Source organism: Erithacus rubecula (assembly GCF_903797595.1).
Source record: "Erithacus rubecula genome assembly, chromosome: 3".
In the NCBI taxonomy this organism is placed as follows: domain Eukaryota; kingdom Metazoa; phylum Chordata; class Aves; order Passeriformes; family Muscicapidae; genus Erithacus; species Erithacus rubecula.
In genome coordinates this window covers 106,362,805-106,386,431 of record NC_136689.1, presented here as the reverse complement: position 1 = coordinate 106,386,431, position 23,627 = coordinate 106,362,805, and the positions used below count along the sequence as shown (strand labels likewise).

The 23,627-nt window shown below is 37.3% G+C and overlaps 1 protein-coding gene across 4 annotated transcripts in view; it reads right to left on the bottom strand.

The window, feature by feature from the left end:
* Positions 1 to 23,627, bottom strand: part of ASXL3 (ASXL transcriptional regulator 3) — a 125,562-nt gene that overhangs the window by 66,862 nt on the left and 35,073 nt on the right. For 2 of the 4 annotated variants that reach the window (XM_079302945.1, XM_079302947.1), the window contains exon 1: positions 1,002 to 1,012. Coding sequence is in view for 2 of the 4 variants with exons in the window: in XM_079302949.1 (XP_079159075.1) it covers positions 1,002 to 1,113; positions 2,462 to 2,570 (221 nt within the window). In the remaining 2 variants the exon portion in view is untranslated. Of the gene's footprint in view, positions 1 to 1,001; positions 1,114 to 2,461; positions 2,571 to 23,627 lie in introns of those variants that run through there. The other 2 variants (XM_079302949.1, XM_079302944.1) reach the window with 2 other exon arrangements.

Sequence of the window (23,627 nt, the reverse complement as noted above, 5' to 3'; positions counted from 1 at the left end):
AAACACTTTATGATTTCTCAGTGTGGCTGGAGAGCAATACAAAAATTGCAGTATCAGTCCTATAAAAGTACAGCCTTGAGAGCTAAGATGCTCAAGTTAAAAAAGGAAGTCTGTAGTAGAACAACAACATAAGCTAAGCCTTTTCATATCCTAGTTGTAAAAAGGACACCCTCTCACCATACACCAAGCATGCCAAAACAGCAGGCTGCAGTCCAGCAGTGGGACAGGTTGTGGTGGGGCAGCAGAAAAGAACTGGCCAAGAAAAGGTTTATTTCAGAAGGCCTGGACAGCCAGATTTTTTTTTTTTTTTTAATAAAGCATTCACTTTACAAACACTACATGAGTGTAGTTATAATAATATTCACTTCTCTTACTTGCAAAGTAATTTTAGCTAACTGATGTTCTCTTTCTGACTAATTATTAACTCTCAAAACAAGGAAAAAAATATTTCTAAGGTTCCCGTTACTAACTTATTTCAGTGTTTCAGTTTGCCATTATCTTAGAGGAAAAAAAAAATGCTCTTGATACTTCAAGAGGTCATTATGTCACAATGGCAAACAGGAGCACCCCTGCCTGAAAGAAAAAAAAATACAAATCTTTGTCGTCTGCCCAGAACTCTGCTGAGGGACCAACCCTGCATGACCACACTGAAATCAATGAGATGTCTGAATCTGACAACTGCCAAGTCTGAATTCTGGTAAAGGTAAATTATTCTTTAGCTCTGGGCTCTAAACAAAAAAATTGTAAGCCAAAAAATTACCTACTGAAAACACACCCAACACTACTATTCTTTGTCTTTTGAAACCCTAAGTCAAATAAAGGCACTTAGTGTTCCTGATTCCTTCATAAGGCCAAAAAAGAGAGGCAGTCACTCAAAACAGTTCCACTGAGTACAAAATATTATTTATACTGCTTAGAAATCAAACCACAAAAATCTGAAGAAAACAATACTTTTTCTTTTCCCAAAATATGCCCTCTAATATTGAGATTAAATCACCTACCACCATTTTCTTCTCCATTATTATTGTTTGTCTCAGCCATTTCAGTGCCATCTAACTCAGATTCACATCCTAAATCCAATGTTCCATCAGTAGGGCATGTTGATTCTTCTTTCTACAGTTAAAAAATAAAAATAAAAATAAAATTAACAAGGAAAAAAATCAATCATGGTCCTGCTGCATCTCCGAAAATAGATTACTGCAGTGTACTTGTTCTTACATTTCAAAAAAACCAAGAATAAAATAAAATATGCTTGCGAGTTACTCTAGAGAGAGCCATAAAAAACAGATTTTTCTGAAAAAAACTTGCAAACTAAAAGCAAAAAAGCTGTTTTGTGAGGTCATAACATGCTCTTTTTAAGACTGAAAAAGTCACATAAAATGCAAGATCTTCCGCTTTTTCTTCTTTTTTTTTTTTTTTAACAGAAACAGACTTGTGTGGCTGTTAAAAATCCTAGTTTTCCAGTTGAGTGTCTCCAACACTGCAGCAAAACACAAATCCTTTAATGTTTCTTTTCTGCCTTTGCCTGTTTCCTGAATTCAAATAGCTGAAGCAACCTGGAGCTCACAAGCATGGGAGTGATTGTGAATTCCTGGAATTGTGCCAAGAATATCTCCCGATTTAAAGAAAAACAACAGCATTTGTTCTAGTAAATTAGGAAAGACAGCTTCTGAAAACTATTAATTCAATTTCAAGTACAGGATTTTTAGTTAGCAGGAGCAGACAAATCTATATACTTTTACATTTTTATACCCTTACATCAAATACATCTGTCATAAATTACAAAAAATCCTTCTCCCTAACCCAAAATTTTAGTTGGCTACATTTACACTGCCAAGCAGATAATCTTACTTTCTTTTTGTCATCTCTGCCTCACATTATTCCACTTCTATTGTGAAACTCCTCTAAGTTTGATCATGTACTACAAGAAAAAATTTCCACCCACATTAAACATCATGTTCATATAAAAACAAAAAAAGCAGGAATATAAACAGAATAAAGGCAAAATTCTATCACTGTAATTGTATCCCTTCTCAAAAGTAATGATGCAACCATTGAATTAAAAGCTGATTTATATTAGACTTGCAAATAATTTTTCACTATTCAAAAATCAAACATTAATACAATTACTTAATTAGAAAGTCAGTGATCCTCTTGAGATCACTACTCATAAAACAAAGGCCTTACTGTGAACAACTCCAAAAAAGCAGCATTTTAACTAAGCTACGTGTTTTTTATACCATGTGTCAAATTCAAGAACACGTATATGCTTTCTAGGATAAAACATTCAATGTTTACTTTCATTATAAATCCTTTTAAAAGACATCTGAAAGCAGTTAGAAGGACTATCAGGTCATTTCCTCACCAAAGAATCTAATCTGTTTACTTTTATATCTATTGAGACATTCATAAAATGGATTAATAGCTGTATGTACAATCTATATACAAAATTTAAACTTACTTTGAGAGCATAGAGTCCTGATTTCCCAGGGATTTTGAAGAATGTTCCATCACCTACACGAGTGTTAGTATGAAGCATTGCATTCAGGCAAGCTAATGGAGAGGTTCCACTGAAAAATAAAATTGTGCAGTCTAAGATTGAGTGCCTCTTGTAAAACTATTCCCTCGGTCTATTTTTTTAAAAACTCATGCTTGCCTGGCTTCTTTTTTTTTTTTTTGCCCCCCCCCTTTTTTTTTTTTTTAATTCTCTCAACCCTGAAAACATCTACATTACAATAACAGGCCAGTTTCAAACTTAATCATATGCATCTGTCCCTTAGGCTTGAGGCAAAAAGTCTGTGAATTATAATTACGCTTTTCTTCATACAGCAACCAGCTCCACATTCTGAAAGAACCAAAGTCCAAATATTTATGTGAAATTACTTCATAAATAACACCATGAAGCCTCATTTTTAAAATGTTACAGACAATGTGGCTGCTGCACATGAATGATCAAAACAGTACCAAGTTCAAGGGCAGCTGCATCCCATAGGATGAAAGGCAACAAAAGAATAATAAAGAGCCCAGAAAGAACACATTTAAAATTAAAAGTGATATATAGTAAAGCCTTCTTCTGGCTCAACATGGTCAGCACACATTATTATACACAAATATAAGCACATTTGTGCCTTTTATGAAGCACTATCCTTTTTAATTAGAATTGTTTTAAAGATTATGAGACTGACCTTCTGAAGGTAATAATTTTAATGCCACTGTGGAATTCATGTTAAAGGATTATTTAAAAAGAAACACAACACATTAAGAAAAAAAAAACAACAAAGAGTATTTGGATAGGGATATCTTTGTAGCAGATACATGTTTATGTCAGAAAAAGAAAGCTAATATTTCTACCCTAGCTAGATGTATACTATTTTGAAAAGTTAATCTAAAAAATGGTGGGGAAGAAGGCAGTCATAAATTATTTTATTTAAATTTAATTTAAAAAACCAAATTAGAAGATCTATAGATGTACTATCACATCTTTGTCCCCATTTGCTGGCTACTGTACTCGGCGTACTTGGGGACTGAATCTGAAACTGTGCTTCTTCCCTGGGGTCCCCAGTCTGCACGCACACTTATCTTCAGCCACGTAAATATATTCCACTTGGTTAAGTGGAACAATGCCTGTGCATTAAATTAAGTGTGTTGTGAAGTATTTCAGGATTAATTATACACTCAACTATAAACCAGGAACAAGGCTTCAAAGTTCATCAGAAACCACTCTTCTTTATTGTCTGGTATTATAACACAACAGCCAATCCTGCTGGAAAATTGCACATCTGATTATTTTTTAATATGTGAAACTGGATTGAAATTGTTGTATTTCATATGGTTATGTTTTCTGTTGATTTCCATGGCTCTGTTACAACAAAATTCATTCTTACTGTACATGTATCATTATTTTAATGGAAAGATCAATATTGTGGTAATTGCTCTTCCAGTAAAAATTAAACTATGAAGTGCCCTCAGGCCAGGAAGTCCTGTCTATTATAATTTATTTAATAGAGGTCACCTAATGTATCAAATCACTACATCTAAAATAAAAAATTACAGGTAAAAATGTTTATTGTTGATAAACACATCAGATACGCAATAGGTATTTATTTTATGGGTATTCTAAATATGATCACACAATATGAAAATTCTGACAAGTTTTTGTCGTTTCTTTTGCTTGCCTGCGAATAAAACTAGCTCCACATTTGGTTTTGATATAATACTTTAACAAAATACAAAGTGAAATATGTTGGAAATAAAATGATACTGCTAGCAGTGGGACAGAAGACATTAAGAGAGTTCATTGAGTTTAACGATTACTTAAACACTTTTGTAATTTGCAGAGTACTTCTCTTTACACATTTTCCTTACTATATTAATGCTTGACAAGCAAAGATACAAAGCATTTAATACAGCAGTTATGGTTGTGTAATTCCTTCCATATGCTAACATACATAATGTGAAGCAATTTCAACTCTCTCAGACTTGGATCTTTTTAGTGAAACATTATCACCGATAAAGGCTTTCTCTGCAAGACAGAAAGAACTTGCTGACTCTGCAGCAGAACACAAACTTGGTATGTCAACAAGAAACAAAACTGTGTGTGCAGGTATGCACAATTTGTATTCTCCTCCTATTCTGATGGAGATACTCTGGACTCCACACTTATTTTTAGATATCATTAACCAATTAAAACGATACAGGATGAATGAACCCAAAATAGAGGCTTTGGCAACATCTCATGATCACTACTGTGCTCACAGCAGATATCTTAATCTTCAAAGTCTAGACAACTGGCAAGTGGACAAAAGAAACTACTCTCTGACTTAGAAAGAAACCCTTATCAGCTACTGAGCCAAGAAGCACTTTAACTACTGCTATGCTTGTTTCTTGCAGATATCTGCAACTCCTAATGGCATGCAACCAAAGGGCCATGTCCATCCCTCTTGAAAACTGGAGTTGGGTATGTCCATAACGAGCACAAAACAAACCATACAGAACACACTTCAGTTGCAAATGAAAATAATCTGGAAACACTGAGAGGTGGGATTTATTGTGAGCTAAAAGATCAAACTGAAGTTCCATGGTGTCCTGTGTCAGTGCTACTTTGACCCATGTCAACCAATGATATGCCTATTCTTTTGTTAGCACTGGCACCCTTAAAACTTCATATTCAAAATCCCAAATGTTACACACAACTGATGCTGGAAAAGCTTGCAAGACATGCTATCACAGCACATGGGACTGTGGTTCAAAAAGCCAGCCAAGACCCCATGATGCAGACTGATGTCTGAATCACAGAGCACTTTCTGAGGGATCTGTACTACTTATTGCATGCTTTCTAAATTCTCCTACTGCCTGAGGACATGTTCCTTCTGCTCAGAGCTCCTGGCATGTATTAATACAGCAGTCAAGGCCTGCCAATATAAGGCTGAGTATCTCTGAATATCAAAAATGGCACAGCTTGACCTAAGTTCTTGAAACACTCCAAATCAGTTCAAATTTGATTCAGTTAAATGAAATTGGATACAATAATATTCTACTTTGTAACTTGATATCTGTGAATTTTTAGAGCCATAATATATTTTAAATTGATATGCTGCAAGTTTTATTGCCACAGTCTGCACACAAGAAATATGTTTACCATTTACAGTCCTCAGATGCAGAACTTTCATAGTATTTATCATCATTTGGGTGAGACTGCTTTAAACCACTGTGGTTTTCTAGAAGTCATTCATATATAGAAGTTACAATCTGTAGCAGTATGTCTTTAACATTGGTATTTTTCTGCTTGTCTGTTTGTTTTATATACATACACATTTATAAACAAATACAAGCAGTATTATCTCCCCCCACCATTTTCTAAAAATGTTAGAAAAAGGAAAAGTTACTTACTTTCTGTAAAAGTGATGTTATGATGTTACCAACCAGCAACACAGGAAAGAAAAGAAAACAAAACACTCATTAACCTTCCAATATAAAGGCTGCTAATACAACTTGATCATTTAGAAGACATCAGGCATTTCAATGTTTCATAAACTCTCTTTCCCAAAATCACTATAAGCTGGTAGTACTCAGTGCATCCCTTCAAAATTACTGTACATTGTCAAATCAAACTTTGCACCCCAAAGTCCCCCAGTCAAAAATATCTCCAATATTTTGTGATTCTGGGCTCCCTCTACTGGTCACGCAGCCAGTGTTACCTAAATCGAAATGCCAGACTTTCCACACATCAATCTCTGCTAAAACATGCAGGGGAAGTACAGATTTCAGCTATTTCCTCCTCTGTCACCCTTCCCAAAACCCTGTTAAAAACTTGTAAAAAAAAAAAAAAAAACAACAAAAAACAGTAAAAACATTACTTATTTTTATACTGCAAACTTCTCAAACACGTTTCTGTCAGAAAACCCAGAAAACTTCTGTGGTTATATTTATAATTCTAATGGCCTTTGCTAGACTGCTTGCCAAGAGACAAAAATTATGATCTTGGCAAAAAAAGAGATGTCTTAAATATGGAAAATGAATGGACTAAAGCTGCCTTGTCCAGGCAATATAGTGTGTCAGACAGTGAAAGTTCCTTGACACTTGGCAGACAAGTCACCTTGGGTCCTGCAGCAGGCAGCATTTCAGCCACTCAGCCCCACTGTACATGTGTAATGCCCTCCTCTTCCTGACATGTCCCCAAATCTAATGATAACTGCTGTGAGAGGAGCACCTAGGTGTCATAAATTTATTCAAAATCATCTGCTCTTTTTATACACATCCATAAATAGTCACAAGGAAGCAACAATTTTTAATCACTGCTGGAAATAAAGTAAAATCAAAAGGCTTAAGAACTGATTTCTAGGCATGATTTGAAGTTACACAGAATATAATATATTCATAATGCATGTAAGTTACACCAATTTTAGAGTAACAACAGATAAATGAAATAAAACATATCAGGGAAGGCTGCAGAAAACCCACTTGTGTGGTACAGTAAACAGAAAAGAAGGCATAATTGTAATTCTTCAGAAATACATAAAAAGCTGTTGAATTCTGTGGAGATGAATGTTCTTCATGGCCACTGGGGGAAGAAAATGAAAGTTCACGGATGGCCTAAAAGTGTGAATGTAGTTGCTGATGTTTTAATCAACACCAGAACAGAGCAGGCGAGTTTGTAAAATGACCTTCTTCAGAAGGTGATACACACACCAGTCCCAGCTGATATACAGAATGGAATCTGTCCCAGTGTTTGTATTGAATGATCTCTAGAGCATCTATCCATCACTGTAACCTGTGATTCTTTATCTCTTCAATAAACCCAAATTTTGGTCAAGGCTGAGGTTAATCATGTACTCTAAAGCATACTTGTTCCAACATATATAGCAGCTAGAAAAGCTGGAAAATTGACTGGATTGCTGGAAAATAGACATGCATTGTTTGCTGAAGTGTTCCACACAGCACTGCATGCCTGGTGTGATGAAACCCTTTGGCTTCCTCTTAAAAGCTCTCCCACAATCTTCAAGGAGCCATGTTCCACAGTCCTGCTGACAGTGTCAGCAGAATGTCTCAACCTGCCTCACAAGACTGTGGCTGTGACCTAGCTCAGGAGTGACACAGAAAACCACCAGGACCCTAAGCAGGTATACCAAACCAGAAGATAGCTGTGCTATTTATGGAGATGACAGGCAAACTGCTGCTGACCAGTCTAGAGCTTTTCTCCTCCCACAGCCAGGCTTGGCCAAGGCACATTCTACCACCCAGAGCTCAGAAGGAACAACCCAGAGAGGTCCAGTGAATTGATGACTGAATAAAAGACCCGGATATTTTATTACATCCTTCTCTTGGCACAGGGGGAAACAGAGAGCACAGGTAAATAGTGGAAAACAAAAACTGTTGGTGAGTGCAAGATTTCCTGCCAACCCCCTACAACTTTTTCAGCAGTAAACACATTAAGTTAGTCTAAACAAACCAACCAGTTGTCCCTGGCTGGATATCACTTCCCACCAAAGCTGCTTTATCACTGCCCTTCTCAGCTGGGCTGTGGAGAGAAAATATAAAGAAAAGCTCAAGAGGTAAGGACAGGGAAAGATCACTTAGAAACAATAATGGGCAAAACAGACTCAACTTGGGAAATAAGAATCAAGTTTATTACCAATTAAATCACAGTAGGAAGATGAGAAATAAAACCAAACCTTAAAACACCTCCCTTCCCTCCTTTCTGGGGTTTATTTCACTCATGGTTTTCTCTACCTCCTCCCCAGCAGCAGAGGGGAACAGGGAATGGGAGTTGAGGTCAGTTCACGACACAGTCTCTGCTGCTCATCCCTTTAGGCTGGGGACCCCTGACACTCTCCCCCTGCCCTGGGGTGGGTCCCTTTCCCAGGGTGCAGTCCTTCAGGGCTATGGTCTTCACCACAGGCTGCAGGGCAATCTCTGCTCCAGCATCTGGGGCAGCCCCTCTCCCACCTTCTTCTGTGCCCCTGGTGTCTGCACAGTTGTTGCTCTGACACATTCTCCTTCCTGCAGCTGTAGTTCTGTTGTGCAGGGGTTTTTCCCAAAGGCACCACCACCACCATGGTTGATGGGCTTGGCCTTGGGCAGCAGTGGGTCTGTTTTGGAGCCAGCTGGCATTGACTCCATCAGACATGAGGGAAGCTTCCCACTGAAGCCACCCCTGGAGCCCCCACTATCAAAACCTGGCCATGAAACCCAAAACACACAGGAAGACTGCAAGCAGTATATTTCCTTTCTCAGCCACTGTTATATACAGACTATGCATTCCAGGTACACTTGCACTCAGCCATCCTTATTTCAGTTGCAAAATCATAAGACTAAACATGATAATCCAAACTAAACAAATTTAAATTATCAAACAAAAAAAATTTGATTTGAACAATCAATTAAAATCTTGCTTTTGGTTTTTTCCATTTATTTTCCTGCTGCAAGGGTAATTTGTTCATTGCTTGAAATGATTAAAATACTTCAATCAACCAAAAATTAGAGCTTTAATATAATCTCACTTTTTATTTATTCAGAGACTACAAATGCATTCATCAATTATCTGACTTATTGTACAGAAATTAATTCATGTCATATTTTCCAATGTTAAAAGAGCAATGACACAATATTTACTAACACACTACAAGTGTACTTGTTTCTGTCAAATAATTTCTGGAAAGAACCTTGATTTGATTAAGAGATTGACTTTTAAATGCTGAATGAAAATACACTAGATGTGCAGCACATAAAAGGAAAAAGGGAGAGACTTTCCAAAATATCACATATCCAACATGATTTATTAAACAATAAAACCATCTCTTAATATGTGGGTAGTAGGTAGCTAGGGAACCATCTACTATTTTTATATACACAGTCTAGTGAAACTGTAGAGCTGGAAGATTTCAGCCTCTCACACAAAGTTCTTATTCATAAATTGGAGCAATAAAAAAAGCATTTTTCTTTTTGAGCTTCCAATTGGCTTTTTAATTTTAAAGGGACTGCTAATGAGAACTACAGAGAACACTCAATATGAACAGTCGACATGACTGTCAAAACTATTTATGTTCTGAAGTCTTAACCATTTAAATAATAAAGTCATAATAAATAAAGTCTTAAGCCTTAAGTTATTTGCTTAAGTTTTATAGGAATTGAAGTACATACAGGTTGAATACTATTTATACAGTCTGAATAAATCATATTCCAGATTTAGTCCTAACATAAGCTCTCCCATTTGAATATTTAAATATATTTTAAAGGATTAAAAGACAATTCTTAAAATAAGTGCTTTTTAAAGTTTATTTCAATCATTTTTATCCACATTAATCAGAATTAACACCAGTTTTGTTCTCATTTGGGCAGCACCCTGAAGAAAATTTTTCCATCTCTGGTCCTACCTATGCTTCACACATGGTACCTGACTTTCAGCCTTTGAATATCACCAACAGGGCTCCTGTTCTTGGGCAGAGCAAATAAGCCAGGTTATTGGGCAACAAGACAAAGTGGTACAACTCATTTGTCTCACAGACTGCAAATAACTACCATAAGATGCTAGAGAAAAAAACCTGTTATTTTTACTACTGACATTGCTTCATCCTCAGCTGCCATACAGATTTCTTGTTTTTCTAAATCAGAGAAAGAGATAGAGGAGATAGAGGCACAATTATTGGTAGTATGATGGAAAAAACAAGGACTGGAACAGACCTACACAGATGTAACACGTCTGTCATAGGTACCCCATGTCTGTCTCACAAACCAGCAGAACTTACCTATCAGTTTTCATTGAAATTAACCAAAAGTACTGATCCCTGAATTCTAAACCAGAAGAACCTAGCAATGAACTTGAACCCTGCCCTTTGCAGCTTTGAGGAAGTTACAAGCAGCTGGAATTGCAGCTGACTAAAAGTGATACATCACCAAGAAACTGAACATTATCAATGTCCTGCAAATATGAAATTATCTGGAACAATAACGTATAAAAACTCAACCTGGATCCTAAATTCAAGCTAGGTATTATGAAAAGGTGCTGTTTTTTGGAGTTTTTTGCATTCTCAGCAGAAAACCTCATTTACAATCTCACCTAAATCTAGTTTTACATCTTGAATTAACCCAAAATTGAACCAGGGAAGGAGTCAGAAGTGAAGCTGCTTTCACAGAACAGGTTTCCTCACTTTATTACCTTTGAAGCATTAAACAACACTCTCTCTCCTTGGAAGAGAGACACCCAAATATTATTCAAGACTTCTGTGAAGAATATACACAAACAAATACTGGAGTTTATTTCACTGCCCTTAGGACCTATTTCTACTAGTCCTAGGATCCTCTTGCATGAAGCAGTCTCCCCCTGGACCTTTTGCACATCTAGATACAGTCACTGTGTGCAGTCATTACAGGGCATTAACAATTACAATAAAGCACAAGCATATTAAACCTCTAAACATACATGTCAAAACTAAGGTGGACAAGTGAATGAAACTGCTATCTGAAGGCAAACAGGACAGAAAGGCAGAGGATGCTGGTAAGAAAATGTGGCTTTTTTTCTTTAGGAGTTTGTCAGACTGGCTGCATTCACCCACAGTCAGTTACAAGTGACTAACTGACCACAAAAGTCAAAGACGTTTCTTGGAAAGCAAAGCTCTCATGAATGGCTGCACATAAATTTTAATTCTAATTCCCTCTCAGTAGCTAAGAGTTTGGCTCACTTTTGCAAATGATGGCATAGACTTAGGCATTTTTTCACCTTTTAGCTGTACTGCAGCACTATCGTGTATCTGATGTTTCTTTTTTCCCTCAGGGATAAAGATTACTGAAAACACATCTGATCCTGCCCTCTGCTCTGTGCAATGGCCTTTCATAGAAACTTCAATCAGGTTTGGCATTTCCACCCTTACCTTTTAAGCACTCTGTGGTCTGAGGCCAAGGTAGATAAAGTTCTATAATGTACAACACTGGTAATGAATCTTTTTGCTATCTAGACAAAATCTATTTTATCTCATGGTGCTGGCAGCCTGAGAAAACTTCTGATGGTGTCAAACCGTGTGACAATAGCCACAGAAATGTTTCAGAAAAAAACAGCAAATGGAATTCATCCATGCTGAAAGTAGAGCTTTATTATGACTTTTCTAGAACAATAAAATGAAAAGTCCTGTGAACTAAAGTTCACTGCAAATCACAGTACTCTTAAGCCAGACAGGCTTTTCCTCCTTTTTTTTTTTTTTTTTTAAACATTTTCTGCCACAAGAAAACCTTTAATTATAAAAGTGCCAGAACTTGTGTAAAATTTAAGGGTCCCTGAACAGAATTTTATAGAGCTACTGTTATGGATTTTCCCTTGAAAATATTTGTAATGTATCTGAAAACAAGATGCTCTCAGTACAGCAGGTAAATTTGAGAAGAGAAAATAAAAAGCACACAAACCCATGGTACCAATGCAACATTATATATTACAGGCTGAAAGATATTAACAATTTTCCTGAAATTCAAATGCCCCTAGCCATTAGTTTTGCTGATTACCCATTGCCAGCCAAGCCTCTGAGTTGGTCTCCTCAAATACTTTGAATGTTCCATAAAATATGTTTGAAACACCATGACACCTCCTTAAATGATATTCACATATGGCAACAAGCATTCCTCAACCAGAAAGGAAATGAGAATACAATTTTATAGAGAAATGTTTACACTCCTCTATGCTCCCTAACACCTGGGAAAACCCCAGGTTTTTCTTCTTTGTGAAGAAAAATCTCAAAGAAAAGATATATGTAAATGCATCTCTGCACTTTGAATCCTTATCATTTCATTAGATGTAGTACAAACAATACAAGAAAAAAAAGCAATGCTAACAAAAAAGGGCACTTTGAACATATTATTGAAAGACACAGGCAAATATTAAAGAGTACCTCTTGAAATCATCCTGAAAGAAAAGTGCTTCAGAAAGAAAATCATCCCAAAAGAACAAGAAATCAGCATGCATCAGAGTCACGAGAGTTAAGGTGTCCCCTGGACTGAAAACACCCTCTTCATTCAACACCACTTAAAATATTTTTTTTTTTTTTGTGTGTGTGTGTAACAAATTCTTATACTGGTTAAATAACATAGTTCTCTCTGACAGCTACTTCTTATTTAAGAATGTACTTTTTTGTCCTTTTCTTTTATAATAAAATATTTCCTTTTAATAGTTTTAACTGATTTCATTAAAATACAGGAGTACATTTTTCATTTTCTACTCCAATATCAATAATCACCATGAAGGACAAAACTATAAATATAGGAAAAAAATGAATTCCTACCACATTAAAGGAATTCTGGAGTAGAGGTTAAAAAAATGGCTTTCTTAAAGAAACCCTGGTTTTTATATACATGATGTCTTATTTTAGTATCAGATTTCACAGACCCTTGTGGGCTTTAAATACATATGTTTAGAAAAATGAAGTAATGACTGTGCTACAGTCAAAAATGTACTAAACCCAAGAAAAACATTGCCATAAAATGTGCAATGTATAAAATGAAAAAATGCACCCCACCCTTCCAAATATTCTTGGCTTCAAGGTGGGTGAAGCTTACTCCTCAAGGAAAAAAAAAATTGTTAAGGTGGAAACTAAAGTGACTATGCTGAACAAGACATAGTCTATAATCACTGAATGCCTTTTGGCCTCTAAAGCTTAATCACTCTACACAAGGGACCTGTATGAAATTATCCCAAGTTCTCTTGTTTAATTTGGCTTTCCAATTGGCTGGTCTCCACAACTTTTCCTTTAGTGTTTTAAGAATATCTTGTTTGTGTGTGTGTGTGTGTATTATTGATATACAACTGGTTAGCCAAATGCAAAATAAAAAATACATGCCAACCCACCCCACCCACCCTTCCTCCCCCCAAAAAGAGTTACAGCTATTTTTAAAAACATTCAGTTCCACCAAGTTGCATGCCCTCATATAATTTACACTGCTAGGAACTTCCAGAAGTTATCTAGTCCAATCTTTTGCTCCAAGCAGGACCACTTGGATGTCAGCCTTGTCCACTGAAGTTCTGTGCAACTCCAAGGATGGAGACTTCACAGACTCCCTGGACAACCTTCCTCCAGTGCTTAACTGCTCCAACTGGGAAAGTATTTTTCTTTGAGTCAAATCAGAATGTTTCATGCTCCAGTTCGTGCCTGCTGCCTGTCATTCTTTGCTTCTCATGCTGTCACTATGCACCCTCCAAGAAAAGCCTGTCTGTCTTCCCTACACACTGCCATCAGTAGTGGAGTGCCATGGCATCCCTCTGAGCCCTCTCTTCTGCTGTGAACAAGCCCAGCTCTCAATCTCTCCCCATGTGACATATTGCCCCAGCCCCAGCCATCTTGGTGAACCCTCACTGGACTCTGATGTATCAATCTCCCTCCTGGGATGGTGGGAAAACTGGACATGGCTCTCCAAATGTGGTCTCACAAGTGCTGAACAGAGGGGGAGGATCAGTTCCCTTGGCCCGCAGGCCACTGTCCTGCTAGCACAGACCAACATGGGCTTGTCCTTTGCTGTAAGGGCACATTGATGGACTAACAGCTGCCTTGTTAACCACCAGGACTCCCAGGTAATTTTCTGCAAATCTGATTCCTGCCCTGCTAGCCCCCAGCCTACACCTCCACAGATTACTGTGTTCCAGATGAAGAAGTTTGCCTGTGTTGAATTTCAGAAGGCTCCTGTTAGCACAGTTCTCTGCTGTCTAGATCCCTCTGGACAACAGCCCAGTCTTCAGTGTACCAACTGCTGCCTCTAAACCTGCTAAATGTGCACTCTGCCTCATAATCTAGGTGTTTAACTGAAACATTGCCACTAACACCCTCAGCATCAATGTGTGAGCAACACCACTTAGTAACCAGTCACCAACTGGAGTTAGCACCCCTGATCAAAACACTGGGGCCTCAAGTCAAAGCAAATTTCCATCTACCTTACTGTCCACTCACTGAGTTCCTATATCATCAATTTCCTGTGAAGATACTATGGGAAATTATGCCAAATATCTTGCTGAAGTCAAGGTAAAAGATATCCACTCCTGTCATCTCATGCACATGACCAGTCATCTGAACATAGAGAAGGTGAAGAGGCTGGCCAGGCATGATTTGCCTCTTCTCACTCATATTGGCTTTCTGCCACATTTCATGATTTTTTTTTTTTTTCATTATAATGAGCCATTCTCATTCACCAAGGAAGATAAAGCAGCCTTCCTGGAACCTTTTGTCCATAGTTTGACCAAGGCAGTCATCAACCTTCATAAATTCAACCAGATCTCCTTTGCTCACGTGTAACGAGTTCAGGAAGCACATCACCTGCATGAAAAAACTGTCTTTCAGGAACATCCTGGCTTGCTTGCATCCCCCACAACTACTGTGGTCTGCAATAATGGCAAGGCACCCAGCAGTTACTTTAAGGCCTCACCTACTGCTTGGCCAGATGGTCAGCAGCAGATGTTTACCCCAGCACTACTCATGCTGTTCTGCCTCAGGCTCAGTGCTCATTCCAGGGTGAAGCACTGTGCACTCCCACCACTCCTTTGCATGCACTGCCCCTCTTTGCCAGCCTGCATCCCTCCATCACAGCAGCATCCTATTGTGTGCATTATTCCTGCATGTGTTTGTAATGCTAAGGTGCTCAGAAAGTGTACAGACACTGCATAAAGAAAGTACATTTCTCCAATATGTTTTTCCCTAGATATTTCCATGATGCTCCCCATGCCTTCACTTGTCTTCAAATTCCAGCAACCTTCATGTCAAGTAGTGGCTACAAGCCCTCTAGAAAAGACTGAGATTGTCAGCAAAGATGTCTTTGCCACACTCCATCTTATGAATCCTGTCCCTATCCAGTAATCCTTATTTCTCAAAGAGGGTACTGCAGCTTTGCCTGTGACACCAATCATGTAGCCAGAAGTTGGACTTGATGGATGTGTCCTCTGCACCTGAGCAATTCCATCTCACTGGCAGGATTAAGAAAAACACCACCTGAGCATTTGAGCTCTTCACCCTTGCCACCAGAAGCGTACAGTCACTTCTAACACACTTGGGCTCACCCCAGTAGTATCACGGAAACCACAGGGATGAACACCAAGGGGTGAAGTCTGAAGGTTGGACAGCCCTCAGAGATGTTATCTACAACATCTGTGATTCAAGTACCCAACAATAAGTAACCTCCAGCTACAGCAAATATACCAGGTTGGAAGATGGGTGACTGTCTTGATATGACCTCATTTCAGTGCACTGCACCATCCTTCTCTGTAGGCAGAGAAGCTTTCTTCTATTGCCAGAAGTCCTAAGTTTCCATCTTCCCAATCTTAGCAGTCTCTATCCACAGTGACCTTGCAGCTATTACATAGGTAGTCTACAACCAGTGAGTAGCCACCAAAAGCTGTCTGTCAGAACTGACAGTCAAATGCCTCCAGAGGCTGGTCCTGACATGCTGCAGCATTCCACCAAAGTTCCCAGAAACAGGAGCTCCCAGGAGATTTTCCCTGAAGCTTGCTCAAGAAGCCTGAAAACTGCAGCAACTGTTCCTTCTCCGATTAGCTGCTCTGCTGGAGATCTGCAACAAAGTGACAAAATATACTGCAAAAGAACAACAGGACTTCCAAGCTGCTGCACCACCCACAGAGGAAGCCCATGCGGCATCTGACAGTGGCTTCATTAACTCTGTTGCACAATGAAAAAGGGGAAAAAAGGAAGAACAAAGTGTTGCCAGAAAACCACTGCGAACCGGGCCTAGTTCAGAAGACTAAGTAGGATTCCTACTTTATCACGCTGTACCAGGACCATAATCCTGATGCAAGTCACAGCTTCCAGCCACACTCCTCCCCTGATTGATTAGAAGAATTTCCAGCCTTTCTTATCATCCACAGCAGGGACTTCTGTTACCACAGCTGTAATGCTTACAGGACACCACCCTGCAGTTATGCCAGCAATAGGGCATTTCTGTACCTTTTTGTAAGGCCACAGAGCAGTTTCTGCTTTCACCAGCAAGGTTTACACCAGGACTAATATTGGACTCATGTCACTTTCTATCAGTTCTGCTATTCAAAACAGCAGCTTGAGTGGCTTCCCTCTAAGGCAGACCACATGTTCATGTCTCCATAATATGTTCTCCCCACACCCCTTTTTTCTTTATTTAAAAACTTGATTATTAAAACTTATTATTAAACAGCCATTTGAATGCTTGTGCCAGCATCCAGGGAGGTAGGCAGCCCAGAACAGGAAAAGCAGCTTGGAGAGAAGAGGATTATTCCTCACTACGATATTGGCTTACAGTAACTGGAGAAGGATGGCCTCAGACTGACACAACTGGTTGCCATTTCAGGCTCCTGAGAGCAAGGCCAGCATTTCACCTTTTGTCAGCCGAGGCTCCTCCAGCCGCTCCCGATCCCCCATGCCAGATGCAGCTGGCTCGGCTCAGCCTCACCCCTGGGCTGCTGCACTGGCGCCAGGGGAGGGGAGGTGGCAGCCACCCTGCTGAGGGACAGCAGGATTACCAAGCTTGATGAGCTCCACACACCCACACCTTCCTCTGCTGGAGCCTTTTGTCCTGTTCCTGGCTCTCTCAGTGATTCCGATGCAATTTCCCAGTTGCTGCCACTAAAACCAAATGCAACTAAATTTATAAAATTTGAAGATGGGCTTATGAGTGCATGTCTCCTTCTACCTTACCCCAGTAATGGAAACAAAACACAAAAGTCAAAGCACAAAATGCTGTTAAAACCTATCCAAATTGAATTCTAAAAGGCATGTGACGTATGTCAGTGAAAACACTTAAATTATGGCAAGATTTAACCACTTAAGGAAATAATAAAAGAGTACTGCCAAGCAAAGTACTATATAAAGAACTTTACTAAGTACTATTCAGTTTAAAACTATTCTTCGTATTTTATGAGAATTATGAATTTATTTTTTCATCAGAAATCTTTAAATCTTTAATATGTTACTGAATGTTGAGTTACCAGGCTGCAATATGACATGACTTTATTAAACAATATTTCTTCCTGATACAAGCAACAGTTTGAAAGTAAATTACTACGCTGAACTTAAACTGAATATTTTTTTTTTTTACTATCAAAAATCCTACTCAGTTTTCCCAATTAAACTGGCTCAGTAACTTTGTCCCTTCATAATAACTGATGCATGCAACATTCTGGCCTGCCAGAGTTTACTTTGCCATTACAGTCACACCACCCACCCACCCACCTAAGTAATCAGTCCAAATCAGTAAGAGAGTTCTTAATGCTAATTACAATTTCTTTGGAAATTTTTACCTGGAAATAATGTATCTATTCACTGAATGGCAATACTGAAACCAAAGTTAGGTTATTCCAATATATGGATGTTACCACTTTTACTCGATGGAAAGTAATTTCCAGGGTCTTGGTTACCACATATGAGCTCTTTCTGTCAGTTAAAAATTTTAACTTTGCTGCTAAAAGCATTCAGCTGCAGACTCCTCTACCACAGTGGACTTCATTCCAGGTCCAATTTAATTACTTTTGCTCTTATTTTCTCTTCTGTCTGCTTTTCTTCAGTTCCTTCCCTTACCTTTCTTCTTCTTCTCAATCTTCTATTTCTCTTCCTTCGTTTTTTCTTTCTTCTCTCTTCCACTCTACATTTTTCTTTCCCCTTTAATTTCTCTCTCCTTGTTATCTTCTCTGCCTTCTTCTTCCATGCTCTGTTCTTTATTTTCTGCTTGGTTTTTTACTTTTCATTGTTTTCTCTTTGGTTTTCCTATCTTTATTTTCTATAATTTTCTTTCTTCCTTTCCTCTCTTCTCTTTTCATTTGTCCCTCTTTTCTCCTTACTTTCTTATTTTTTTTTCTCAGTTTTATTTTTCTTTTTCCTTTTTCACTTCTCTCTTCCTCCTCCTTTCTTTACTATTTTCCTTCTACCTTTATTCCTCTAATTTCTCTTCTCTTTACCTTATTTGTTCCTCTCTTTTTCTTCCTTGTTTTTCCTTTCTTCCCTCCTGTGGTGGGTTTGCACTGGCCAGCAGCCAAATGCCCACCCTGCCTTTCCCTCCCCCTTCCCAAGAAGAAACAGTGAGAAGAGGGGATGAAAAACCTATGGGTTGAGATAAAGACATGGAGACACATGGAGATTGCTTACAAGTTACAATAAGAGACAAAACAGAGTCGACTTGATGAAAATTTATTATTGCAAATTAAAAAAGATTTGGGTAGAGAGAAGCAAAGACCTTCCTTCCTTCTCTGGCCTTGGTGTTCACAGCACTGTTCCACACTCTGTTTTTACCCTCCTCTTCTGCCTGAGTGCTGGTTTTGCCTTTTCTGCAATGTTACCCCAGAGGCACCACTATATCAGCCACAAGGCTGTGTCTGTCCCTGCAGCCCCACACTGCCAGAGCACTATCATGAACATCTCTTCATTCTGGCTTTTCATCATTTTTCATTTCCTTTTCCTCTCTCCTTTATCTCTCTACTTTCCTATCTTTTGTCTTTCCTTCCTTTCTCTTCTCTCTTCCTCATTCTTCTCCCAGTGTCTTCTCACTTTCTCTCTTGCCCTCCCCACCTTCGATCGAAAACTTCCCATTCTGATAAAAGAATCATATTTCTTTTAAAGCAGAAATATTAAATAATATTAAACCTTTTTTAATGAAGCAAGAACAATTGAAACCCCTAAATTTAATTTTTAGTTTTGTCCATTTTTATTCAAAAACAAAGAAAGTGCACCATATATTATGCCCTCTTATTCACCAAAATTCAAGAAAATCTCCACAGTTTCTTTGTTCCTTCTCTCCCATTTTCAATTAGGACATAACTTCCAACTGAAGGAATTCAGAATTTTGAAACTAAATGTCAAATTCTGGCACAATTATGCAGCAACCACATGTTTATTTTTAACATCCAAAACATTGCAACCAATCCAAGAAAGGAAAGCTAGGACATAAAAGAACAACCTATTTCTACACCTTCAATTCACATTCAACTGAAAAAGAATAAATTCTAAAGTCTGTCATATCATGTGAGAGAATAAATGAATAAAAATAATTCCTTTCCTTACAGAAGACTTTTCTCATTATTCCTATACTTGAAGAGTCAATCAGAACTTGAGCATCTTTTACTCTATCACCAAAACAGAAAAATAAAACTGATACAAAGAACAAGGAAGCTGGGAGCAAACAAGAAATTAGATCTGAAGCAAATTATGGTTTTCTAGAAATACTTTTTCCTAGAAAAATAGTTGTATAAGCATGAGCATATTTTCACTCTAAACATTAATACAAATGTAAGTACTACAACTTTGCTGACTAATACATGCTAATTATGTGCATAAAATATTTTTGTTAAGAGCTCTTGCCTGTAAGAAAAGCCTGAAGATAAACACAATATGGGCAAAAGGTACCTTGTACCTTTAAAAATACAGCAACGTAGGATTTATTGTATTGTGCCAAATTAAAATATTTGCATTGATGTGAAATGTTTAATTTATACTTGATGTACATAAGGGAGTTTAACTTGGCAAAACAGCACAGTAAAACTTCTTTTCCTTCCCTCAAAGGATCAAGCAGATACTTTTATTTTTGTGTTTTAACTTACTCCAGCTGTTGCAAATTAGTCTATTAGTAGATCTCCTTATTCTTCTTAAGACAGCTCCTTATGTCTGGAACTGGGAAATTTAAGTTTCTATTTAACTTATAAATTTCAAATGTCACATACAATGTTTTCAAATTATAACAAAAGAAACTATCAAATATTTTGTGAAAATATAGCATTGATAACAAAAATGAAAGCTTCAGACTAGTCATTTTTGATAGCCACATCATTCCACTTGAAAGGAAGCTTGCTGAAGTCCTTATTAAAGTCTCTTTGAATGAAGGAGCTGAGCTACACATGCCAAAGAAACTTAAAATAAGGTGGGTCACAAAAAAAAAATCAGTTGTAGCCCAGAATTGCTTTCTGTTTTCAATAAGAATTGAATGAGAAGTAGAATATTAAATTAATTAACAGTACCAATAATGTCACTAATTCCTGGATTGTAGTTTGGGTACTAATAATCCTGCACCAACACTAGTTTATATAGTTCAGTATCTAATTTGACTGAATAATATTTTGATGCAATAGTTTACATTTATACCAGCTACTACTACAAAGAAAGAAAGATAATTATTTGACTGGGTTGAGAGTGCTGGCTTTGGACAAAGGGGATAGACAATCAGGAGTACAAATACACTTTGAAGCTGCCAAATTTTCACTGGTCAAGGAAAAAAACCCTGATAGAAAACAAGCAGTGTTTAACAAAACAAAGTAACAAATAAAAGCAAAACAACAACTTCTTGCTTGTCATATATTCTATAAGGTAACTTCCTAAAAACCTCCTGGCTGTCACTGTAAAGAGCATGTTATTTTTTACACGATGATTTCATGTTTGATAATGCTTACCTGAAGTATTTAGCAGTCTAGAAAACAAGAATTCCATATATATTGGTGACATAAAAAAAAGAAAGAGGGAATAGCGAGCATTAGGGGCCATTTGCAAGACAGAATAGTTGTCTTGATCCTACACTTGTTTTATTTTATTCACTAACTAAATATAAAAGCATGCCAGTGAATCTCTGAATGGTGCATCTCCATGGATTCTGATAGCAAATAACTGTATCTTAAGCAAGCTTATTGAAATATTAATGATGCAGCAGTAGCTATGGATGCTGCAAGATCCTAAATTGGGTGACTCAGCTATATGCACTTATTTTTCTCTTGCTGGGAGGTACTTACTGAAAAGAGCTACTAGAACCCATTTTCCTTTCCTCATATTTCAAATACAATGAAAACCAAAGGAAATGAGGGAGAAATCATTTTGTCCTCTTTTAGCTATTGAGGGCAACCAGAAAAAAAGCTCTTGAAGATCATTTGAGCTCTTTCCCATACTCAGCTCTTGGAATAACTGAGTAAAGGATGCATTTGACTATAATTTTGTGATTTACAATTTATATGCATATAAGGGCATCTGTACATGTACGGTGGTGACTTTGTATCTGTAGGTGTTATTTATATGCTCGAGCCCATAAATACAATTTCATACATGCAGTTTTTAAGTTCTTCTATTTATACCTTCCTTTGAGGTACACATTATAGTCCCCAGTTCTCTTTCAGTATTGTAAATATCTGTCAACCACACAGTGACTGGTTCTAACACATAGCAATCATAAAAAAGACTCGGGGACCAATGCAGAGTATATTGGAATTACAAATAGAAGACAGCTTTCTAAACTACTGAAAGAAAAATCAGATCTTGAATAAAACATTTTTACTTCATATGACAGTACATAAGCAAGCAAAATATGTTCAGGCACTTTTAAAATTCTGTTTTGAAATGACAAGGATGCACGTAATTTAATTTCACAGTAATTAAGACTACCTACGAGACTTGAATAACATGAAATTGCTATCAGCTAGTCTTACAAAGAAAAGAAATACACATGTAAAAAAATTTCTGGATAGTTATACCTGAGCTTTTTCATTGTCCTCAGACAGTGAAATTCTGAGGCTTTTTTGGGGGTTTGATTCTATTAAAAATGTATTACAAAAGTTTAAATTACATGTGGCAGTGCATAGCCATCAATCTCTCTAAAAGAGAACTAGTAAATTTCTCAGCTCATGCAAAACGAAAAGAAAAATAAAAACCAACAAACAAACAAACAAACAAAAAAAAAAAAAAAAAGAAAAAAACAGAAAAAACCCCCAAAAAACCAAAAAAACAAACCAAAAAAAAGCCCACAACAAGAACAACAAAAAAACCCCTCATTGATTTTCCTGTGGTTTTCCCTCTACAGCTAAGGAATGGTTTAATTGCAGGTAGACTGAAACATACACACCCATATCTTTATAGAAACATAAAGACATCCACAGCAAACTCTTCCAGAGAAATAAATTATTACTAGAAAATGATGCTTTCATAGAAAGCCTGACAATGTTTTCTTCTTTCACATTCAAGTATAACAGATTTAATTCAGTCTGCCAGAAATGGCTATGCTTCTGCTCTGTGAAAAATATGCTAATGATGAAAATAAGGACTTGACAATTTACTGAATACTAAGCGGAAAATCTGTAATGAATTGCCGTGTTGTAGTGTTCAGTTTAGTCTCTTTTTTCCCCACTCAGTTGCTATGGAATACTAGAAATAGCATAAAGAAGATTATACTATTTTGTGGGATGCTGTGCATGTCCCTCAAGACAGAATGCTTAGAAATAAAGACAAAAGTCAGCTGTGGGATAAATGAAATTTAAAGCAGTAATAAATAAAAGGCTTAAATACTAACTTTTCAATGCAAAAGGGAAATACAGAGAACAAAACAAATGCCAAAAAAATTCAAGCCCAACAAATAAATCTCAATCAGCAACGGCAAGTTGAAACCTAGAGTAATTCATTTTACACCTGCAAGGAAAAGCAGCTTCTTAGGTTACTTGTATGGTGCAACAAAAGCTCATAAATCCATTAAATGCAGGCATGTCTTCAAGTTCTCAGCCAGACTTCCATTTTCACTGCAGGTTTTAAGCCTTCAAGAGATTAAACTCTTTTCCTAAGTATAGTTTACCAGAGTGTACATTCAAAAGGTGACTCTATCTAGCTGAATTTTCTGTATCCTTCTGTGTTTGAAATTTTTATATATATATGGCTGGTCCTGACCGGCTTATGTGTTGAATTGCATTTGTCCAAATATGAAGTAAATCCAGTAGATTAGTCTTGCCTTTTCCAAGCACAAGAGAGCTGAGCAAGGTCACTGTCTACTCCACAAGATTCTTATATTTTGCCCCTAGGCAGTATCAGTTATATCTATTAGTTATATCAATTGCACCAATATTAAGCATTCTTCCTTCCAATTTTTATTTCAAAACCACTGTTTTTTTACCTCTGCACTTTAGTGTTAATATGTAGTAGATCTTCATTTCAGGACAATGATGGAAGGAAAAACACATTCTGTCAACTTTCAGTTTCCCCAGAATATTTTTGAAAACTATGTCCGGACAACAATGGACAACTATTATTGGAAAGCTCTTCCATGTCCTTGCTTCTCTTAAAGTGATGCTGGCAAAAGAGTTTGATTAAGGCAGTAGAATCAGAGAATTTAATCTTGAATCTTAATCTTTAACCTACCTTTCACATAGTCATGCTTATACAACTGCAGCCAGACTT